At 33.4% G+C, this 23275-nt stretch overlaps 1 protein-coding gene across 2 annotated transcripts in view; it reads left to right on the top strand.

Moving 5' to 3' along the window:
- The window catches only part of LOC140050977 (dual 3',5'-cyclic-AMP and -GMP phosphodiesterase 11-like), an 87973-nt gene that overhangs the window by 25572 nt on the left and 39126 nt on the right, over positions 1 to 23275 (top strand). For both annotated transcript variants that reach the window (XM_072096020.1, XM_072096019.1), the window contains exons 3-5: positions 9545 to 9712; positions 18404 to 18493; positions 19281 to 19418. In XM_072096020.1, the coding sequence (XP_071952121.1) occupies positions 9545 to 9712; positions 18404 to 18493; positions 19281 to 19418 (396 nt within the window). The remainder of the gene's footprint in view (positions 1 to 9544; positions 9713 to 18403; positions 18494 to 19280; positions 19419 to 23275) is intronic.

The following is a 23275-nucleotide window of genomic DNA, read 5'->3' as shown; positions in this document are numbered from 1 at the left end:
TAGACCACTTCCTGCCATAATATAACCAATGCAGCCCAAGAAGCTCATTTCCATATGTAAGCCCTCTAGTCTCAGGACAATAGACTTCAGATAACTGCAATCTGGCTCTGATTCGATGATCATCATGGCTTTCCACCAAAGTGGTTGATCAAATGTAATAACGAGTGTGACATTGTATGCCTTAGCTTGTTCACAAACATACGAGAGTGTGGAGAAGATACATGACATGTCAGATGGATTTAAATCTATCATGAGCAGGAATCGCATCAATGATTTTCCAGGATAATTACCATGATTTACGGCCTGCATTAGACCTGACCACCCAGGCATTTTGGGGCGAAGAGCAAATACCACGTCCCACAGAAGATCAACATGATACGTTGAATCATACACTTCCATTGATTGAAGTCCTGTGTGCTGGGATTTGAAAGTTTTGATGTTAATCCTGCCTACTTTGATGATGTTGTAACTGACATTCTAGGTACAGGTTTATGTAGACATTTTTCTGGTGTAAAAGTGGCAATGAGTCCCATCATTCTATGAAATGTTCCAAAATGATTTTTATAACTGATTCCTAACAATCTGGATGCAGTGTATGGTAAAACCTGAAATTCATGATGTACAATATTCACACATAGATGTGATGACTTTTTTATATGGTTCATGTATTCAGGAAAACCCCACTTGTTTGTTGTGTATTTGTGTATCCAGTCTATTGGTAATTTGCATATTTTGTAAATATTCATAAACTGTAATTTGATTAAGGGTATGACTGTCTTGTTTATATATTATGAATACTTTTGCTGACTTTCTGATATATGACTTCTAGTTCATTTATATTTTCTGCCAAAACCTTACCGGTACTTGCTTATTTAGTTAGGTGCTTCCAGTCTAATGTTTATACCCAGAATAAAGGTACTTCTATTTATGAGCTAATTTGCATATTATGTAAATTATATGCATTATACTGAATTGAAATAAAAGTATGGCTATCATGGTAATTGGTCATTAATACTTCTGAACATTTAATTGTTTAAATCAGACCATCCAAACTAAAGTTTTAGCATAATTCTGATCTGTTTTACACAATTTCAATAACTAATTTGCATATTATGCAAATTAGAATCAAATAATTAATTTAAAAGTATGTTTATCTTGTTCACTGACCATGACAACATACCTTTGAACACTTAATTTGTTTCAATTGGACAGTCCAATCCAAAGTTATGGCAATATTTTGATTTTTTTCTAATGGCGGAAGCTAATTTGCATATTATGCAAATTAGCAAATTTCCCATGCTTAGATTTTTGGGGACTTTTAGTATGTTGATTAGGGAGCCATGCTGAAATGCACTGCAGTGAAATAAATTCTTTTGCAATTAGTGGTGGGTCACCCCCTTATATTTGCTAGATTGACTGGACTATCGTTGCAACATCATTTAACTAATTTTTTTGCTCTGCAACTTTTTTAGTTGCAGTACAAAATAACTGTAGAACTCTAGTTCTATACCATAGCATCTATACTATTTGATCACTACCTGCACATTATATTTTGGGATTTTTTTTTGGAGCACAAATAATATACCAAAAGTACATGTAAGTAAGTAGTATGTATATCAATTTTATTTTAATCTATTCTCAAATGAATGGTTATTCTGCATAATGCAGAAACAGGCCCTATGGATGCAAATCTTATATTTATTTTGTCATGCCTCATTTGAAAGTTAATATCCTTTGCAAGCCAATAAAATTTTCAATTAAGTAGTATCATGCTGTGCGTAGATGTAATTTTTGCAAGAACTCAACTAGCTAAAGTTTGTTCGAGTCAAATTTCACCTACAGTAGAATAAATGCAGAAAAATATGTGAATCAACTCCAGTTTCTTGGCCAAAAAATGTTTGTACAATCTAATAAAGAAGTAGGCTTAACCTAGCGTAGCTTGATGCGAAGCAATACATACTTTTAATTAGTAATATATGAATTACACATTTTTGGAAAATTCCAATAACCAGCTACCTTTGATTGCTTGATAAACCACATATCCCTTAATATTTTTGGGCTACAAAACATGGACTATTTGGGAAGAAAGTTGCAGCAGAAATGCGTTTTTTATGTAACAATGCTACAGTACTTGCAGATTAACTTTACTATTTAAACTACAACTACTTCAATTACATCACTGACTTTAATTTCCCTCAACCGTAAGCTTTTAGTAGTGTGTCCATGTGGCAGTATGTAGCATCCACAAAGATGTCCCTGTGGCAGTATGTAGCATCCACAAAGATGTACCTGTGGCAGTATGTAGCATCCACAAAGATGTACTTGTCGCAGTATGTAGCATCCACAAAGATGTCCCTGTGGCAGTATGTAGCATCCACAAAGATGTCCCTGTGGCAGTATGTAGCATCCACAAAGATGTCCCTGTGGCAGTATGTAGCATCCACAAAGATGTCTCTGTGGCAGTATGTAGCTCCCACAAATATGTACCTGTGGCAGTATGTAGCATCCAAAAAGATGTACCTGTGGCAGTATGTAGCACCCACAAATGTGTACCTGTGGCAGTATGTAGCATCCACAATTATGTCCCTGTGGCAGTACTGTATGTAGCATCCACAAAGATGTCCCTGTGGCAGTATGTAGCATCCACAAAGATGTACCTGTGGCAGTATGTAGCATCCACAAAGATGTACATTTGGCAGTATGTAGCATCCACAATGATATCCCTGTGGCAGTATGTAGCATCCACAATGATATCCCTGTGGCAGTATGTAGCATCCACAAAGATGTCTCTGTGGCAGTACTGTATGTAGCATCCACAAAGATGTACCTATGGCAGTATGTAGCATCCACAAAGATGTCCCTGTGGCAGTATGTAGCATCCACAAAGATGTCTCTGTGGCAGTATGTAGCATCCACAAAGATGTCCCTGTGGCAGTATGTAGCATCCACAAAGATGTACCTGTGGCAGTATGTAGCACCCACAAATGTGTACCTGTGGCATTATGTAGCATCCATAATTATGTCCCTGTGGCAGTACTGTATGTAGCATCCACAAAGATGTACCTGTGGCAGTATGTAGCATCCACAAATATGTACCTGTGGCAGTATGTAGCATCCACAATGATGTCCCTGTGGCAGTATGTAGCATCCACAAAGATGTACCTGTGGCAGTATGTAGCATCCACAATGATATCCCTGTGGCAGTATGTAGCATCCACAAAGATGTCTCTGTGGCAGTACTGTATGTAGCATCCACAAAGATGTACCTATGGCAGTATGTAGCATCCACAAAGATGTCCCTGTGGCAGTATGTAGCATCCACAAAGATGTCCCTGTGGCAGTATGTATCATCCACAAAGATGTCCCTGTGGCAGTATGTAGCATCCACAAAGATGTCCCTGTGGCAGTATGTATCATCCAGGGGAAAATTTCATTTATAAATTTTGTTTAGCAATATTGCTAATCAAACTGATTTTTGAGTCGAGAAACATAGTTTTGTATTGTATTTTTTGCTACACAATTTTAGAAAAATGTAGCAAAAAGGTTGATTTGTATAGCTTTTTGCTATGCTACACTGGCGAAATTATTCCCTGTCATCCACAAAGATGTCCCTGTGGCAGTAATATTTAAGAGTTGTAGCTAAAGATAGTAAGTGATGGTACGACCTCTATTAAAGGATTTTTTCCACCTTCGTGTCAAACAGACGATTTTTCCCAAACATGGCCCTGCCCATCTAATATAATTATATGGATTTTTAGTGTTTAGGAAGTTTATATATTAATGAAAATGTATAACTTAAGTGTGATTGGTGAATATGGCTCATTGGTTTTTAGTTAATTTTTTTAAATGATATTTAAATCTTTAAGTAAAGCCCAACATTATGTATTCAAGATAGGCTATAGTCAGTGTCAGTTGCATTTTTCTGCTGTGCTGGTGATTGATTAACAACATGTGTATTTTTCTTTACTGTTAAAATCTTGTCTCAAAAGAGCTCTAAAATAAATAAATTGATTATTGACTGACATGTTTTTTATCTGTCAATCAGTACAGTTTTGACAATTGTCGCTAATTTATTCGTAATGCTGTCAGTAATTAATCACCTGTTTATAATATTACTGTAACTGATGAATAAATTAACAGCAATAGTTTTTTCTTCGTATAATTTATGTGTTTGTAATCGATAACTAGTGTGGTTTTACAATGTGTTTACAAAATTCTCTGAATAACTACGTCATCATTCCGTACTGGTTTTTTAATAATTGTCCGTTTGTACAGTAGTTGGTCTTTGAAGGCCGGAGTTGACCCGGCGTATTGTTATCTGTTCATACATGGAATGGTTCATACAGTATGTTTATTTTATGTTTGAAGTCCAGTATGAAGAGCCAATTCGATAGTGTTTAGCACTCATGGCAATCTCCAGGGTGCTGCACCGTTTGTCATGTATTTTATGTTGTTTGTGGCTGAAAATTGAATAAATGAATAAAAAAAAATATCAAAAATTATGGCCGGGTTAGGGTAGGTTTACAAACAAAACAAAGTTATTGTGATCTCTCCAGATAATTTTTTTAATTGATCGATATAATTGGACTTCGGAGGTCGGAGTTGTCTAAGAAAATGTTCATGGTAGGTATCGGTCGTTGCGGCTTTTAAATATAAAGACAGGATTTTATAAGAATTCTGTGCAAATTCAAATTTGTATCCAGTAGTGAGCAGATGTTTGATTTAGTCTTTTATACACTATCCTAGTATTTACCTACAAAATCATATTTTTCATGTAATTTTACTTAACTTGTCTACAGTAATTGTTATTAATGAAATCTATAAAGGATAATAATATACTACCATATATGGCTCTGTGGTCTGGTGGTATAAAACTTGCCCTGTAAGCGAGAGGTCGCAGATACTAAAAATACGGAACTTTCGCCGATGAACTATGCTCAACGTGATTATAAGATGATTTTCCAAATATGACCACTGTTTCTATATGTTACAGTATGATTTATATAATTTACACAGGGCTATGCAACACAATTGATTTACTAATTACTATTTACATTGATTCCAACATAAATTGAAAATTATATGAAAAAAATTATTTTGGAACCAAATTATTAATTTATTTAATACTTCAATAACATGATTGCTGGAAATATGAAACTTTCAATGTTCACAAGCTATAGATTTTTGGTACTAGGCTCAAGCCCAACTAAAAGTGCCACACTTCTGTTTAATTCTCTATACAACTGTACAGTAGGTGGTTTTTTTAAACTGTACAAGCATTTTTCATAATTACGTATACCCTTAAAAAAAGAATATTTTTTATTGCATATATATTCTTAAATGTGACGTTTTATAGCCAACCATAAACCAGCAAATACTAAATACCTATAAATTATAATTAACATTTTGATTTTTATCACGATAAGTATGTAAAAAAGGAAATGAGTGGCGTTCTTAAGTATATTATGCATAGCTTTAAGTTGAAGATTGATAGATTGTTGAGAAAGATTCTATCAACAGTTATAGGTTTTATACTGCTATTTCACCTACTCTCACACAAGGTAGAATAACTCCTATAATCAAAAACCTAATCCTATCATTTGGCATAAGTGTCAGATGAAGGATTTTTTTTATAGATATAAAGTAACGGTTAAATTGTATGGATTATTCTAAGGTATTTAAGTAGTTTGTTTGCTAGGCGTACAACACTCATTTTTAGGATATAGCTTAATCTTAATTTTTCTTTTAAAGAGGGTTAGTCTTGATGATAAATCAAGGTAATATTTAGTATCAAGTATCTTAATACTGCTAAAAATAAACAGTGTCAGGTAATTTATCATTGTGTTTAATAACAATTGGAATCATTAAAGACTTTGTTCTATTAAAAAAACTAAATTCCATGTTGTCAAGTTAGCAAGTTTAAATCTAGTTTATACTAATTGTGTTAATAAAACAATAAACTAGGAACTATTGGAATTTGGTCTATTTAAAAACAGTCTTACTGACAAGATGATAATTGCTAATGTTACAGACCTGGTAGTAATTCTTACCAACTGGGTGTTAGCTCTTACCGACCGGCTGATAGCTCTTACCGACCGGCTGATAGCTCTTACCGACTGGGTGATGGCTCTTATGACCGGGTGATAGCTCTTACAGACCGGGTGATGGCTCTTACCGACCTGGTAGTAATTCTTACCAACTGGGTGATAGCTCTTACCGACTGGATGGTGGCTCTTACTGACCGGGTGATGGCTCTTACCGACCGGGTGATGGCTCTTACCGACCGGGTGATGGCTCTTACCGACCGGGTGATGACTCTTACCGACCGGGTGATGACTCTTACCGACCGGGTGATGACTCTTACCGACCGGGTGATGACTCTTACCGACCGGGTGATGGCTCTTACCGACCGGGTGATGGCTCTTACCGACCGGGTGATGGCTCTTACCGACCGGGTGATGGCTCTTACCGACCGGGTGATGGCTCTTACCGACCGGGTGATGGCTCTTACCGACCGGGTGATGGCTCTTACCGACCGGGTGATGGCTCTTACCGACCGGGTGATGGCTCTTACCGACCGGGTGATGGCTCTTACCGACCGGGTGATGGCTCTTACCGACCGGGTGATGGCTCTTACCGACCGGGTGATGGCTCTTACCGACCGGGTGATGGCTCTTACCGACCGGGTGATGGCTCTTACCGACCGGGTGATGGCTCTTACCGACCGGGTGATGGCTCTTACCGACCGGGTGATGGCTCTTACCGACCGGGTGATGGCTCTTACCGACCGGGTGATGGCTCTTACCGACCGGGTGATGGCTCTTACCGACCGGGTGATGGCTCTTACCGACTGGGTGATGGCTCTTACCGACCTGGTAGTAAGTCTTACCAACTGGGTGTTAGCTCTTACCGACCGGCTGATAGCTCTTACAGACCGGGTGATAGCTCTTACCAACTGGGTGATACCTCTTACAGACCGGGTGATAGCTCTTACCAACTGGGTGATACCTCTTACTGACCGGGTGATGACTCTTACCGACCAGGTGATAGCTCTTACCAACCAGGTGATAGCTCTTACCGACCGGGTGATAGCTCTTACCGACCGGCTGATAGCTCTTACTGACCGGCTGATAGCTCTTAACGACCGGGCGATGGCTCTTACCGACCGGCTGATGGCTCTTAACGACCGGGCGATGGCTCTTACCGACCGGGTGATGGCTCTAACGACCGGGTGATAGCTCTTACCGACTGCCGACTGGGTGATAGCTCTTACCGACCTGGATGATGGCTCTTACCAACCGGGTGATGGCTCTTACCGACCGGGTGATGGCTCTTACCGACCGGGTGATGGCTCTTACCGACCGGGTGATGGCTGTTACCGACCGGGTGATGGCTGTTACCGACCGGGTGATGGCTCTTACCGAACGGGTGATGGCACTTACCAACTGGTTGATAGCTCCTACCAACTGGTTGATAGCTCATACCAACTGGTTGATAGCTGTTACCAACTGGGTGATAGCTCTTACCGACTGGGTGATAGCTCTTACCGACTGGGTGAAAGCTCTTACCGACAGGGTGATAGCTCTTACCGACAGGGTGATAGCTCTTACCGACTGGGTGATAGCTCTTACCGACTGGGTGATAGCTCTTACCGACTGGGTGATAGCTCTTACCGACTGGGTGGATAGCTCTTACCGACCGGGTGATGGCTCTTACCGACCGGGTGATGGCTCTTACCGACCTGGTGATAGCTCTTACCGACCTGGTGATAGCTCTTACTGACAGGGTGATAGCTCTTTACGGACTGGGTGATGACTCTTACCGACCTGGTAGTAAGTCTTACCGACAGGGTGATAGCTCTTACCGACAGGGTGATAGCTCTTACCGACTGAGTGATAGCTGTTACCGACCGGGTAATGGCTCTTGCCGACCGGGTGATAGCTCTTATCGACCGGGTGATAGCTCTTATCGACCGGGTGATGGCTCTTACCGACCGGTGATGGCTCTTACCGACCGGTGATGGATCTTACCAACCTTTAATGTTGATCTGATCATGCCATAGATAAAACTAGATAATCAACACATTCACAGCTCAAAAAGCAAGTTGAGAACGACCATCTAATCGGCCAATCAGACAGTACGCTAGTTTGAGGTCGTGCCCACTGCTCAGTCATGCACCACTGCACCTGTGTTGCATGTTGGGAATATTACACATTATTTCACATTATCCTGTTTTTGTTGACAAGAAAATGCTGGGGTTTTTTTTAAGTTATATTTTACGAGGGTGGCAAAAGCTGATCATTAACCGAGGCCTTCAGAACAATAGACGATTTAAATATTATAAACTAATAAATAATAGTATTTATATATAGAAATAGAAACTATAATATAAACATTTTTCGATTAAAACAAAATTTGAATGATAAATAATGTGCCTTCCTCCCAGTAAAAACCAGGTTTTAACCTCAAAAATATATCTCAAAGTTAGGTCCATTATCTTCCCAATACAGTACATCTCCTTGTTTAATAAATGTTTGTGGAACTTGCATATAATAATAATCAATATATTATAAATAGTTTAAACATGATATTTATAGTTTTGATAAAACTATATTCATACACATCATTATACCATGAGCATTTTACTGTAGTAAAATAATGTTTATTTTTATCTAGTATCATGAGTACATTATCCTGTGTATACCCATAATATATGTTTTCTTACAATGTAATGCTAATAGAAGCTACAGTAGTCTATGTATACTTTCAACTTCAACCTTGATATTATTATATACAGTAAGTCATTGCTACACTATTAGAGACTGTAAAAATACCTCTTGTGAAGGTATAGAAATGCATGGGTGATTATATTTGCCATTTTGTCATCAATAATGCAAATTATAATAAGTTATTCTTCCTATAATGTTGTTATTATACAGGTAGTTTAAATGTAATTACTATTGCTGTTTTTTGTTCAAAATCAACATCTAATTTATTCAATCATGTTATTTTGAAATATGAAAGTTAAATCTTAGTCCATATTATTATTATAATTATATATTTATGCAGGTGCTGTAGTTGACTTAAAATACATAATATTTACATCATTTTTCAATAAATGATTTTATCAATATGTATTTAATCAACAATTTTTTTTTAATTTGACTGCAATGATGTTATTTAAATTCAGAAATTGAATAAATTTAATTTATAAATATGTATCATTAAAAATTATTATTCAAGTATTATATACGCCTACATAATTGTTTTTTATTTATTTAAGCAATGACAATTATTTTCGAATGATAAAGAGTCTTTTTTTATTATTAACGTTTTTATTAAATTCTTAACTTAAGAAAGTTATTAATTTAATATTTATTTTATGGTAACATAATTTTGTTTCATCAATGTATTAATCCGTTTTCAATTATTATTTATGTTTATCATTATTATTCAGTCTTATTTAATTATTTAATTTAATACCGTCAATGTAATATAAAGATAAGAGTACAGTACTAATTAATTGTTTATTTATTTCTTACAGGATTCTAGATTCAATTGTGAAGTCGACCTTTGCACAGGGTATAAAACGCGTAGTATGCTATCCATGCCGATCAAAGATCCTAGCGGAGAGGTCATCGGTGTGGCGGAGGTCATCAACAAACTTGGCGGCATCGATAAACCAGAGGCATTCGATGAGACTGATGAACAGGTACAGTATGATATTTGTCTTCTTTTATCTTCTGTGGTCTAATGGTTAAAACCCTATCATATTCGTGAAAGGTTACAGGTACAAATCAACTGAATGTAATAATAATTTTATTCATTTCATTTCATCTTTTATTTTCGGAAAAAAGAATACAGAGTACAAAAATTCAGTTGGCAGAAGGTAATAAGGTTTTAAAGTGACCATAATTGCACTGACATTTTTACAGCATTTAAAAACTAGCCTGAAGTGGGTTTAGATCAGGAGGTTGAGTAGTTGGGGGAGATGTACCCACTTTGGGGCGAATATCTTTGATAGTGTATTTAAATAAATAAAATTGATGATAATGAGATGATTGAAATGAGATGATTGTAAGATATAAACATTAATTTTTCATTTTAAATTTCTAAAATGCATGTTTGTTGACATGACGAGCGGACTTCTTGTTGAAGGTTACATTTTAATTGAGCTAAACACAAATTGTTACTCAAATGTAAAATAAAACCTTGGGGTTCTTGAAATTATTTTTTTTTGTTCTTTTCCTAATAAATATTGCTTTTGGGCTGTATTTAAGTCATGTTTGCTAATGGTAATTTTAATTGAATTAGATACTGAAGTTTACTGTTTGATCTTGGGCCTGTTTAAAACACCAAACTTGTTAATTCTAAATTGTTCACGTTTCTGCTGCGCAGTTGAAGTTGTGTCTTTTTTATTGGCAGGTTTGTATTGATATAAAAACAGAATTAATTAGACACATATCAGTCAACCATGGTGATAGAAAACAGGCATTATTAATAAGAAACAATGAATTTGACGCACAGTCTAATATTGTCTATCCTCCATGGTAAATTGTAAATTATGATACATGGTTGACTATGTTGAAATCGTCTATCGTATGTGGACAGCCCAGAGAACCTCTCACAATGCAATACACATACTTCCATATAAACTGAATATTATTATCGCTAGTTCAACCTACAGTGAGTCAATACAATTTCTAAATGAAATTGGAATATTGCAGACCATTTAAATCTCTTTTAATATTATTTAAAGGTTAAATTTAAATAGCAAGTTCCTAATAAGGTACTGTAATTTTCAAATTAAAATTGATAATTAAATGAATTAAAACTTTATCTTGCTCTGATATAACCATGAGCTTGCAACTGTCTTCGATGCATGTGCTTATAATTAATATTTATTTTATCCTATAATAAGGTGATCAACATATTAAGAAAATGTGTTAAAGAAAGTATCACATAGGTTATTATCGCATCTTTACCTTGAACTGTTGTCGCAGTTAAATTAGCATGAGTTAATAACAAGGTACTGTAGGTCCATGATACAGTAGCAACTGTCATTAAAAATTATCACATAGATTGAATGAATTGAGTATTCATGACTCAAGGATTTACTAAGAGTGAGATTGTAATGAATCTCTGGTACTTCTGGCTTTCGAGCAAAAGAGCTTCACTGTGGAACAAATAGATGAAATTAAAATAAGTAAATTTAAAATCACACTAATTGGCTTTCAAAAAATATTTGTTAAAAACCATGTTCAGAATTTATAAATATTAATCTCTCTATTGTCAACGATAACAAAATAATTGGCAAAATGGTAATAAGGCGCATACTGTAGCTATTTATATAGCTAATCATAGCTTATCACAATTTGAATTAACATACAAAAGATAAGTATTATAATAATTATTAAACAGTTACATTTAACATGTCAATAACCTTTTAAAATAAATATTAAGCAACAAAAAAATGAATGTATAAGATGGGAATATGAGGGTTAGGGTGGGATTGATATTGGGACAATATTTTTTTATAGAAATTTTTCTCAGTTATTTATCAAAAAGATGACTTTTACAAGGATTAAAAAAAGACATTGTCTTCAAACATAAAAAAATTAAATTTCCCGCCATTAAACATGGTGTAAAAGGGTACTTGATCATGATGTATGGTATGGTCATCAAAATTAAGAAATTAAAAAATCTGGGTGCTACATTGATAAAAATATTTCAACTTTCTGTCCAACAATTCTGGTGTACAGACCTATTTTCCATGGCCTAATTGGATTGCAATTAGGAAGATGTCCAATCGACGACTTTAGCTTACATGACAGGTTACTGGTCAGTTGATAGAGAGCTGACAGAGTTCTGTGTACGCATTGCTTGGAATTTGAACTGGTAGCTCCTCCGTCCTACTTCGCAGACATCTTGTGAAAATGAAATGAACTTGAAGGGGAAATCCAGGGTTGAAAACCAACAGTAGGAAAACCTACTGTATAGAAGTGAGAACACAACCTCTAGAGGGCTCTCTGTACATTTAATAGCATTACCTGTCATCTGTTTTAGAATTTGTTGGTTCTTTAATAAAATGAAAATTATTTTTAAATAAATCCCCTTCAAATTGGCTAGTATAACAAAATTAAAAATTTTTTTTTAATTCTCTACTGTACTGTACCATATATTTTTTAATGAAAGTGAAAATTATAGATTAGAAATCATCTTGTAAACTAATTCAGCATCATAATTTCAATTTCCATTGGCTACTACTATTTTGCATGCTCTATCAATTCATATACGATCAATTTTGTCAACGATCAAATGTAAAATGTATCCATTCGCATTCACATGTATTATGGTTATCTAGTCTCGGAAGATAAATTGCATTTATTACTATTTGCATATAGATCGGGCCATAGACATGCTGATTGTTAGTGAAGCTTTACTTGTAAGAAGACAGAAATCCAGAATTTCTTAATTTACTTGTCAAATTTTCAAAGAAGTTTTTTAACCTTATTATTAAAACTATTACTGAACGTCAGGTGGGATTCTGGTAGCATATGAAAAATTGTATTCTCTATTATTTGATGGCAGTGAATTGTTGTGGTTTTAGAAATATTTATTGTTGTTTGAAGTTTGTTTGAAAAGAAAGGTAATAAACACACAGCTTCACCACTGATAAAGCGAAAACAATAAAAAAAAAAGCCTTTAGAATTTTTCTGCTGTAATAAAAAAAAACTGTTTATTTGTATGATTTTTAAAACAATATATTTTTTAGACTGCATTTCTGTTCAAATTTTTTTTCAAGTTCCCATAAAAAAAACCATTTAATATAATAAGGAGTGGTTTGTTAAAAAAACTTCATCCAAAATGTGATGTGCTCATCAAACAGTCAAGATGTATCGGTAATTGACTCAAAGGCACCATTTTGACATCTAATTTAAAATTTGTCCTGTTTTTGCTGCCACGAAATTGAGTATAATTTATCAATACGCTACATTGTATTTACCAGTTACTTACACTGTACAGGATGCCTGTCCAGTTTTCTATGCCTTTTCTTTGAATAACAAATTAATCAGGTGTTTTTTCCTAATTATTTTTGTTTGTTGGATTGGGTTTATTTGTTATCTAATTGAGGGAAGCCATATAATTATAAATAGACTATAATGATCTCTTGTGGTTAATTATATTTTGAGATGGTCATCTGCTTTTGAAAGCACATGTATTTAGGATTCCACTATTAGGATTCATCTGAATTGTCATTGTCTTTATAATAACATCTCATTTTTCTTTTTTCATTTTTAATAAATTTCTTACTACATTTCTTTTTCAAGGAGAATTGTGAGGTGCTCATTAAACCTATGTTTACAATTTGCCAATGCCTTGATCGATAGTATGTTGTTTGCATTTTGTTCTTGATTAAACACGTCTAGTTGAAGTCGTCACCTTCTGGCAATGTTCTGTTCATTGTATACATCCAATGTATACTGTCGTATCTTCATAACAATTCATTCGGGACACAGATTTGTATACACATCGGTTATCCTTGTCTCTCATTTTCTTGTTTGCATTTTTTTTAGTAATTGTTTGCTTAACACAAACTTAATGGCTAAGGCGGGACATCATTGCACCTTGATGTATCCTAGTTTTTTTTCCAGGCTACATTAGTGTTTAGCTGCAGCAAAGTAGTTTTTGTAAAGAACAATCAAAATCTAAAAAAAAGCTTGTCTTGTCTTTAACCATGATGAAATGTGAGCAGATTTATTCATATCTATCGTTCATTTTTACAAATTGCCTAAAGATTTCCCATAAACACAAGCTATTTGAAAACTTACACATGGATGACTGAGGGGTTTGGAAAACATTAGTTGGATAGTTAGTTGTTTGTAAGTTGATAGTTTTTCTGATTTGCAGAAAAGCATTCCTAGGTTGAATAAGTAGAGTCCATTGTGTGTTAAATGTAAGCTTCAGTGAATTGATGTAATAATGTTTTTTCTTGCATTACTGTGAATTCACACCACTTGTGCGAAAACAACTTGTATATTCCAGGTAAATTCTGCAGTTTGAGGTTTGCAACATAATATAAGTGCAAAGCGGACAGGCGCCAGTTAAAGCACCAATAGAGCCCGAATGTTTTAGATGTAACTAATTATCGTTTTTTTGCAAAACAGTCTACAGTGTTAATATCCTATGCTAACATGATTTCCCTCCATGCCTTGAATCCATTATCACTTGCCTAGGTGCCGTAAGATAATTAAACAGAAAATGATTTTTCCCTAATATCCAAGTGTTGTGTTAAGAGTATCGGTGTCCCGTGGGAAGTCGATGGGAATATCACCTGATTATATTGCCTTCAGATGTTTTGTATAATCAAATTGGTAGAGCTCTTTACGCATATATTCATAATTGTCTGTGACTGCTTATAGCACTGTTTCCTTTAAATAATTTATAGAGTACAAAGTAGATATTTTATTGTATATCCATAGGCCAAATCCTGATGTCAAGAAATCTGGTTTAATAGTTTAAAACAAATTATTTTTTGCCTGTTTCTGCCTGTTAACTGAGTAATAGGCCGTGTGAATAAATTACCCCCATTTCTGATGAACATAAACTGTTGTTAACCGTTGCTTTTTTTCAAAATAAAATTACCCAATTGGTTGGTTGCTAGAAGATTAAACTGCAACTGAAAATGTCATTCTGTAGGCCTATGTATTGATATGCATCAGATCCTATAGTAGCTGTAAACACCATAAGCATATTTTTCCATATAAATATACAATAATGAATAGGTCATCTTGACTGATAAGTTTATTCGTTCACAATGCTCACACAAGATTGACAGATTTTGAGTTGATATATAAAATGCCAAAGCCATGTCTATTGCTTTTATATAGAGGCGTAAAGCGGTTAAGCAAACATAGAAATGTCTAATGTGAAAGGTCTTATGTAAACATCATAGGTTACGTGAAGGGTATATTGAGTATTGGTATTACATGTAGACTTTATACAACAATCTATCTCAACCTGCTATTACTTTGTTTTGGTGTTAAATTGATATTACAGTAAATAATTATTATTAAGTGTAGGGACTGTATTACTTTGTTTTGGTGTTAAATTGATATTACAGTAAATAATTGTTATTAAGTGTAGCGACTGTATTACTTTGTTTTGGTGTTAAATTGATATACAGTAAATATAAATTATTAGGTGTAGGAAATGTGGCTGAATCTGTTCACTGTCCCGATATCAGTAGTATACTGTACATTTCATGTCTGTTGAGTATTAGGATTCACATAGATAATTCTGTTATTACTGTTGTTTGAATCAATCATTGATAATGATAGGACCAACCAGTGCCAGTGTCCAATGCCAGTGTCCAATGCCGACTGTCCAGAGAAATATAGTAAGTTACTTTCTCCATGGTCTGAGGCAGATACTACTAGATGCAGGGGCTGCCATAAGGGTCAGCATTGCTGTTTTGTATTAATTGCATAATGGGGCCCCAGCTCCATATATAGCACCTGATATTCCCACATGGTCACCCATCCAAGCTCTATAACCATGGCCAAACAATGCTTATAACTTAAGTGACAAGAAATGATGTTTAAATGTGGTAAGGCTGTACATATCCTTTACCATCTATATACTGAAAGAGGACCTGTTTTTGTAAAAGCAAAATTTTGGAATTAGGCTAAAATTAAAAATTTGTTCACGAACCATTCTCTTTCATTTAAAATATTTCTTGTACAAAATTAGGTACACAAAATAAGTTTCTAAAAATAAAATATAATATAAATATTAATATTATTATCAAAACCATTTCCACCATTGATTGTCCATTATTAACATTTGGTAATAAGTTAGGTGTTGTCACATATTGTGAGAGTAATTTTAAATGCAGGATCTATGTAAATATTCCCCCACAATTGAATTCTATTAGTAATTTAATTTAAACTTTTTATTGGATAATTATAAAAGAAAAATATTGTATTCATAATAGTAATTAATTCGCAAAAACAGATTGAATTGGATCATTAAGGCAGAGCTGTACTGGCAGCACCATGCTGTAGCTTCTAGGGTAGTGCTGCAAAGACTGAATGAGATCAGCTCTACATTTCGTCATAATGACTTTAAATGGAGCATAGCTTAGATAATTTTTGTTTCTATAATTAGATACTAACGTATTTAATAAATTCTTATTGTCATGATGGTCTATTTTAATGTTTTATTTAAAGAACCTGTGTGGGGAGTTCAAACTAAAATGAAAATTTATGAATTAATAATTTATTTTTAAAAGAAAAATTTTCTATTTACGTCATTGAATCTTAAATTAATTAAAATTGGCAAAATATTGTTGAACAATAATGTATGTACATTATAATCTTTTTTTATACATACCGTACACATTTTATACATTTAACACACAAATGTATAAAACATTGGATAGGTTTCTTTTCAATTACCTATTTTATTTCCTACTACATCTGAGAATTTATTAACATAGTTTTATGTTCAGTAACATTGAGAAATTTATTAGCTATGTTGTACGCACCATTAGTATATATTTTTTTGCTTCAATATTGTCGAATGTGTCATGTCAAGATACTGTACATGTTGTACGCATATGACTTGTAGCCAATGGCAACCATGTCTGTTGACAGGTAAAACCTCCGTCTTCTAACGTTGTTTGCCGACTCTATTTGCTTAAACCTGCCCTACTTGATGTAGCATTTTGACAACTTGAAACATATCCGCCAATCATATTCAAAGACTAGATTTATTGTCCTGTCCTTTTGATTTATGTTCTGACTCTCCAAAAAAAAAATGACCACGCCTAAACTGTAAAGAAAAAACGTCTTGCACAAAGTCTGACAAAATTTTAAACTAGGATAAATTTCTACAGTTAAATACCAGTACTTTTCTTTGATTTTGTCCTGTGTTGTCCTATCTAACACATACATTATTATGGAAAGCAACTATCGTAACTTGACTTTTGTCAACGTTCCTACTGTACACTTTGGTAGAGTTCAATAGCATACAGTAGGTAGTTTGTATAAAGATGAAAAATCTCATGAGTATAGTAATAATATGCAAATTTAAAGAAAAAAAGAACCATGCAAATGCATAATTAGAGGAAATTACAGGGCAACAACCTTACCAATCCAATATATCTAGGGGCTAAACATAAATCATTACATACACCAGAAAAGCCATTTAATAATTTCAGAAAAAGCAACTGAAATGTTTCTATTTAATCATGTTTAAGATAATGGTCTTATTAATTTATTATTTAAAAATTATTTTTAAAATAGCACCATTATGTAGATACAGTAGATTCAGTGGACACCCTTATTAAGGAGCACTTTGTTAAGCCACTAAAGTGTCCCATTAACAGGGGTTCGTATACTCATAATTACTTACAATTATTACCCATTTATAATTTAAACATTGCATCTTAACCGCTGTCATGCTCATTTCATTTTATTTCATTATTTATTCGGTCTATTTCATTTTCAGTATGTACTGTACATAACAAAAAAAAACTGAAATTAGGGAGAAGAGCGTCAACCTAAGTGAACGTAATCACTGTAGCTGAGCCGGTTGACCCAACCCCAAAGTCAGTTTACACATAAAAGACATAAAGACAAAATACAGTTAAAGTGAATCAAAATGAGGGTGAACTTTATGGGCTTTAGGACTGAAGCATCTGTCAATGGTCTGGGAAGCTGGTCCCAACAAAGACTTGAAAATTAAAAATTATTATAAATACTGGCTGATCTATATATAAGAATTACATAATAATAATAATAATAATAATAATAATAATAACAGGATTTTTATAGCGCACATTCCACTCAAGAGTGCTCAAGGCGCATTAAAAAAAAAATCAACAAAAAAAAAAAAAAAAAAAAAAAAATCATACAAATGCCTGACAAATAAAATGCAATTTCTTTAGAGGGTCCCCATCCGTTCTCGTTCTGTCGCGGTCCCGGACCCCTACCTACATGCTTGCAGCCGTACTTAACCACAAAAATTTAAGTTTTATGGTGGACATACAGTAATAGAGTATTACCAATAAACATGTGGTTTTTCACTTTTTCAAAAATATTTAATTGCGCACTATCATCGGAGTATTAGATGTCACGTTTACAGATAACAATTATATTTACGGATGTTGAAAAGTAATAATCCAACGTGTCCTTGTATTTAATTATAATTGCTCAATTTTTATACAAGATTTACTGTATGACTATTGCCATATTTATTCAGATAAACACTCAAGGGCGCTTATTTGTTAAAGAAATTTTTCTGAGGGGTTTGTTGGGGAGCATTTATTAATGAGCGGCATGTATTTAAAACAAGGTGTTTATTCAAATAAACATGGAAACTTATTTTATCTTTACAGGTGTTTGAACAATACTTGCAGTTTTGTGGAATCGGTATTAATAATGCTCGTCTGTACCAGCGTGCCATGCTGGAAGTGAAACGCAACAAGGTACTGTACTACTACTGTATTAAGAACTCTTATTTATGGGACACTTTCAATACCAAAACAGTTTTCCCTCAATATGGGTGTTACCTCAATATGGGTGCTACCTCAATATGGGTGTTACCTCAATATGGGTGTTACCTCAATATGGGTGTTACCTCAATATGGGTGTTACCTCAATATGGGTGTTACCTCAATATGGGTGTTACCTCAATATGGGTGTTACCTCAATATGGGTGTTACCTCAATATGGGTGTTACCTCAATATGGGTTTTCCCTCAATATGGGTGTTACCTCAATATGGGTGAGATGCCACTATTATGAGGAGTTCTATTGAATGCAATTATACTAAGAAGAGAGGAATAACAACCAATTATCATTAATTTGAAACTTACTTAAATTAGACAGTAGCATTGTTGTAGATATAAGATTCTACTCGGTTATTAGAGTGACACAGTAGCTTGGTGGCTGTTTACCAATTGTAAAAGCCTGGGTTCTAATCCTGACTGCAATACTAATGATTAAAAAAAAGCAATTAAATGCCACATATTTATAAAACAAAATTTTTTTGAAATAAAAAAGAGCATTAAAAGTGCTGATAATGACAATGATAAATTAGAAGATATACATATTCAGCCCTGTCTACACTATCAAACTAGTTTGACAAAAAAATGTGATGGTAGTGATATACATACTTATACATGTCCATATATGGGCACATCACATTTTGTTGTCACATTAAGTTTATAGTGTGGACAGAGCTTTAGTTATGTTATTTTGTGTACTTTTTTAGGTTCTTCTTGATTTAGCAAGGGTGATATTCGAAGAGCAGAGTACACTCTCTAGCATAATGCGTCGGATACTGGAGCTAACAATATCGCTTCTTCGCTGTGAACGGTGTTCAATTCTGCTTGTGGACGAGTCTCCAAGGGTAAGTGAGCATCAACAGCTGTTGATTAAATATTTGCGATATTAAATATTATGGTTTTTAGGAATTAATCAAAAATTGTTATGACATTATGGCATTATATTGTGTATGTAATTACCAGTGCATTCTTCTAACCATATGCATTCATTTCTTGTAGAACTGCTTGTGAAGCCTTAAAAAAATAACCATAAAGAAAATACTTATATAAAATGAACAAGCAAATTAATATAAAAAAAATAATTTTTTAATGAAAAAAGGATGGGATAATCGCTAATTTCTATCAAAGTTTTTTGTTGTTTTGCGCAATCTAATAAATGTCTTTAGCTTGATTTCAACATGTGACTTCTTGCTTTAGAATATCATTCATTAGACCAATATTGATGTTTGAATATTGATGCTTAAATTAAAATTTTAATAAAAAATGTAATTTTTAATCTTCAATTATATATTTTTAGCCCATATATGGATGTACAAAAAACATTTAAAATTTAAATGTTGAGTGGTTTATAAGTGTATGATTATTATGTAATCTGTCTATATTTTGTCTGTGTTGCTACTTGTAATGTAAATTGTTGTGTGTTTATGTGTTCCGATTTGTTTGTCATTGCTTTTTATCAGCAGGTGTTTTACAGTACAGTTGCAGGTGTACCATGCATATTCTGATTCGGAAATATTGCCTTATATGAAATTAACATATTTTGTACGTACTCATCAAGAACTGTTTGACGTTTTTATTTTTTTTTTAAACATACAATCAATTTCACATCGAGTAAAACAAATATCAGGATTTTTGTTTTTGAAATCTCATTTGCATTATTTCATTTTATTCAACAGGAAAAGTAAAAATTGTATACTTAAATCCATTTATACAAAATTAGCAATGAACCCTATCAACACCAAATATATATAATTGGCAATGAGGATCATTGTCTCACACAATAACTACTGATTCATTTTTATACAAACATTTAAAGTAGTATAGTTTCAAGAAGTACAGTTGAGTTTCCATTTAACTTTCTACCCCATCTGAAAATGGAATAGTTGGAACACTGTCTTTTTATTTTTTTTTTATCTTTATACTGGGTGACCTCTTCAGTCAAAGACTGATCTCCCAGAGGGCCCAGTTGGTGATCAGTGGCTGTGATGTACTAATGCACCCGGGTAACCCCCTACTCGTCTCGAAAGATGTACTAGGTTCTTTAAAGTGCACACGAGCAAGTTGTGTACACTGGACCTACGGTTTATAGTCCTTATCCGAGAAGACTCGTTCTACCACCAGAACCATGGAGTGAGTGAGCCTCGAACCCCTGCCGATGTTATGACTACGTGATTACGGTTCCACTGTCTTAACCGCTCGGCCACTCACTCACTCAGACTGAACAGGACCACTTCTGCCATTTATAAAGGAGACATAGAAAATTATGGGAGACCATTTACTTTATAATATATATATATATATATATTTGTATAAAACCAAAGGCAAAATACTGAAAAAATTACAATGCTGTGGGATCAGTGGCTGGTTAAATGGAGATATAAAAAAAAAAGCGAAAAGCAAAACGATAAAGTAAAACAGCCAGAAAAGTTAGCAGAGCTTACGGCCAACACTAGCCCTTCATCAGTGCAAGTGTATATCAACACACTTCATCGTCATTAGCATGTTCTACTATTTGTGTCATTTATTCCTGTCATGGGCCGGGTGTATCTCAAGTGTAATTTTAATATTCTTCTCAAGTCAACCTGTACGGGACCCCTCAGGATACAAACCTCCGGGTTTAGAGGGTTATCCTTTGCTCCTACTCGTTGCTTGTTGTTGTCTTTATTCTGATTTTGTTGTTTGTTAAGTCTGCGACTTTTGATGTATATATATTTTCTGTACCACTGTTGATTTTTATATCAGCAAAAAATAAAAACAAACAAACAAACAAACAATCCTTTTTGTCCATATTTTGCGGGTCTTTTTTTTTCAGTGTAGGTCTACTGTATACCACCAAACAATAATTATTGACAAAAAAAACAACAACATTGAAACTTGTTTTTGAGTACTTCTAAAATCATGATTCTATTTTTTTAAATACATATATAAATACATAGCCATAATTGGCGGATCTTGTATCATACAAGAGTGTGATTAAATAAATAAATAAAATAAAAATACATATTTCTTTATAAATCAATTGAATTGAAATGTGATTTGATATCTTTACTTAGCAGTTCACAACTTCTTCAGTAATATAATAAATAGTAAAAACTTGTAAAGATGCCCTCACCCCTACTCGTAAAATTAACAAATACTTGTGAAGTAACGTGATGATTTTGTATCCTCTCGGGCATTCCTTCAGGGTTTTCACGAAAGACACTTGCCGCACTTTTAACACCATGCAATCACGTCGTATAGATTTTATTCGTTAGGCTATTTACTCCCTCGTAATAAGCTTATAGTGAAGTTTGTATAAAAGGTATTTTGTATTCAGCCGTTCGAGTTGTGATGGCCCCTTCTTTATTATAATGTGCATGTTTTAATTTCTATAGAATGTAAGAATAAACCCATATGATATTAATATAAAATAATTTTATTTTAAGCTTATTTTATCTAGTTGTGACATAATGTCCCCTTTATACATTAACTAATATAATTTTTCTGTTTCATAAATTATATTAATTATATGTTTTCTATCTAGCTACAGTATCTTAGTTGTGTAATTCTACAGTACCCAAGTAATTATTTTTAAGTTATTTAATTACTTAAATAATATTTAACGGATTTAACGGGATTAAAAGCTTGCTTGCTAATTTAGGATTATTTATCTAGCTGTTTAATTCTGACGTAGTAACCCACTGAAACATAACATTTAAATAATTTAGTTTTCTGCTTTGCTATTTTTATATTTAAAATTGTTTTGTTTATTTTTATTGTATGTAATTATCTATCCAATTAACTGTTTAAGTTTTATAATTGCTTTTATTAACCCAGAACAGCTTTCTTGTAAATTATATTTCTATATTCATTTTCTGTATTTATAAACCTACAGTTTTAAATGTCATTTTCGTTGTCCCATTATACAGTGAATTAATACCTTAACTGCATATGTTTGTACCGCCCCCTCATCCCATTAGCCTTAAATATTTATACGACCATTCTACATAATACTATGCTTATTGCTAAAGCTATAAAAATGTTGAAAAATTATATAAAAATCTATTAAACATGTTTATGGCCTAGTTTTTATAGAGACAGATGAAGAGTAGATTTGTGTGGTAGATTTTAATTGTCAAATGTTTTATGTGTTTAGTACATTATTTTTGCAAAATAAAAATGTGTAAATTTGTTATTTAAACACTTTCGGCCATTTCTACTCAAAATTTTAGCTTGTTTGCCAAAAGTTAAAAAATCAGGGCCACAATTCATTGAAACAAGTCAATCAAAGAAGATATATAATTATTTTATGTTAGTAGTGATTAATTATATTAAATTATTATAATTAATTTAAAAAATGTTTAATTTATGAAATAATATAAAACAACATATTAAGTATAACCAATTTATTTTCTTTGGATTTGAATACATATACATTTATAAAATTGTTAAAGACTAAATTATTATTTTTCAGTTTTTAATAGCTTACAAATTATCATGTCATAAGATACTTGTATGTCAGAAAGAATAGTCATAATTTACATTTGAGCAAATTTTAACGTAAACACAATTAATACAATCTGTCCTGTTACCTATACAAACTGTCAATGATAATGACTCTGTTAGTTGCAAAAACTGATGTCATGTTTATTATTGGAGTACAAGATGATGAAAAAATATTAATTACATACAAATTAATTAAAATATATTCAATTTTTATGTA

The sequence above is a fragment of the Antedon mediterranea genome, chromosome 6, assembly GCF_964355755.1.
Source record: "Antedon mediterranea chromosome 6, ecAntMedi1.1, whole genome shotgun sequence".
NCBI classification, from domain to species: domain Eukaryota; kingdom Metazoa; phylum Echinodermata; class Crinoidea; order Comatulida; family Antedonidae; genus Antedon; species Antedon mediterranea.
Note: the sequence above shows the minus strand (reverse complement) of the source record. Positions and strands in the feature narration are given on the sequence as shown.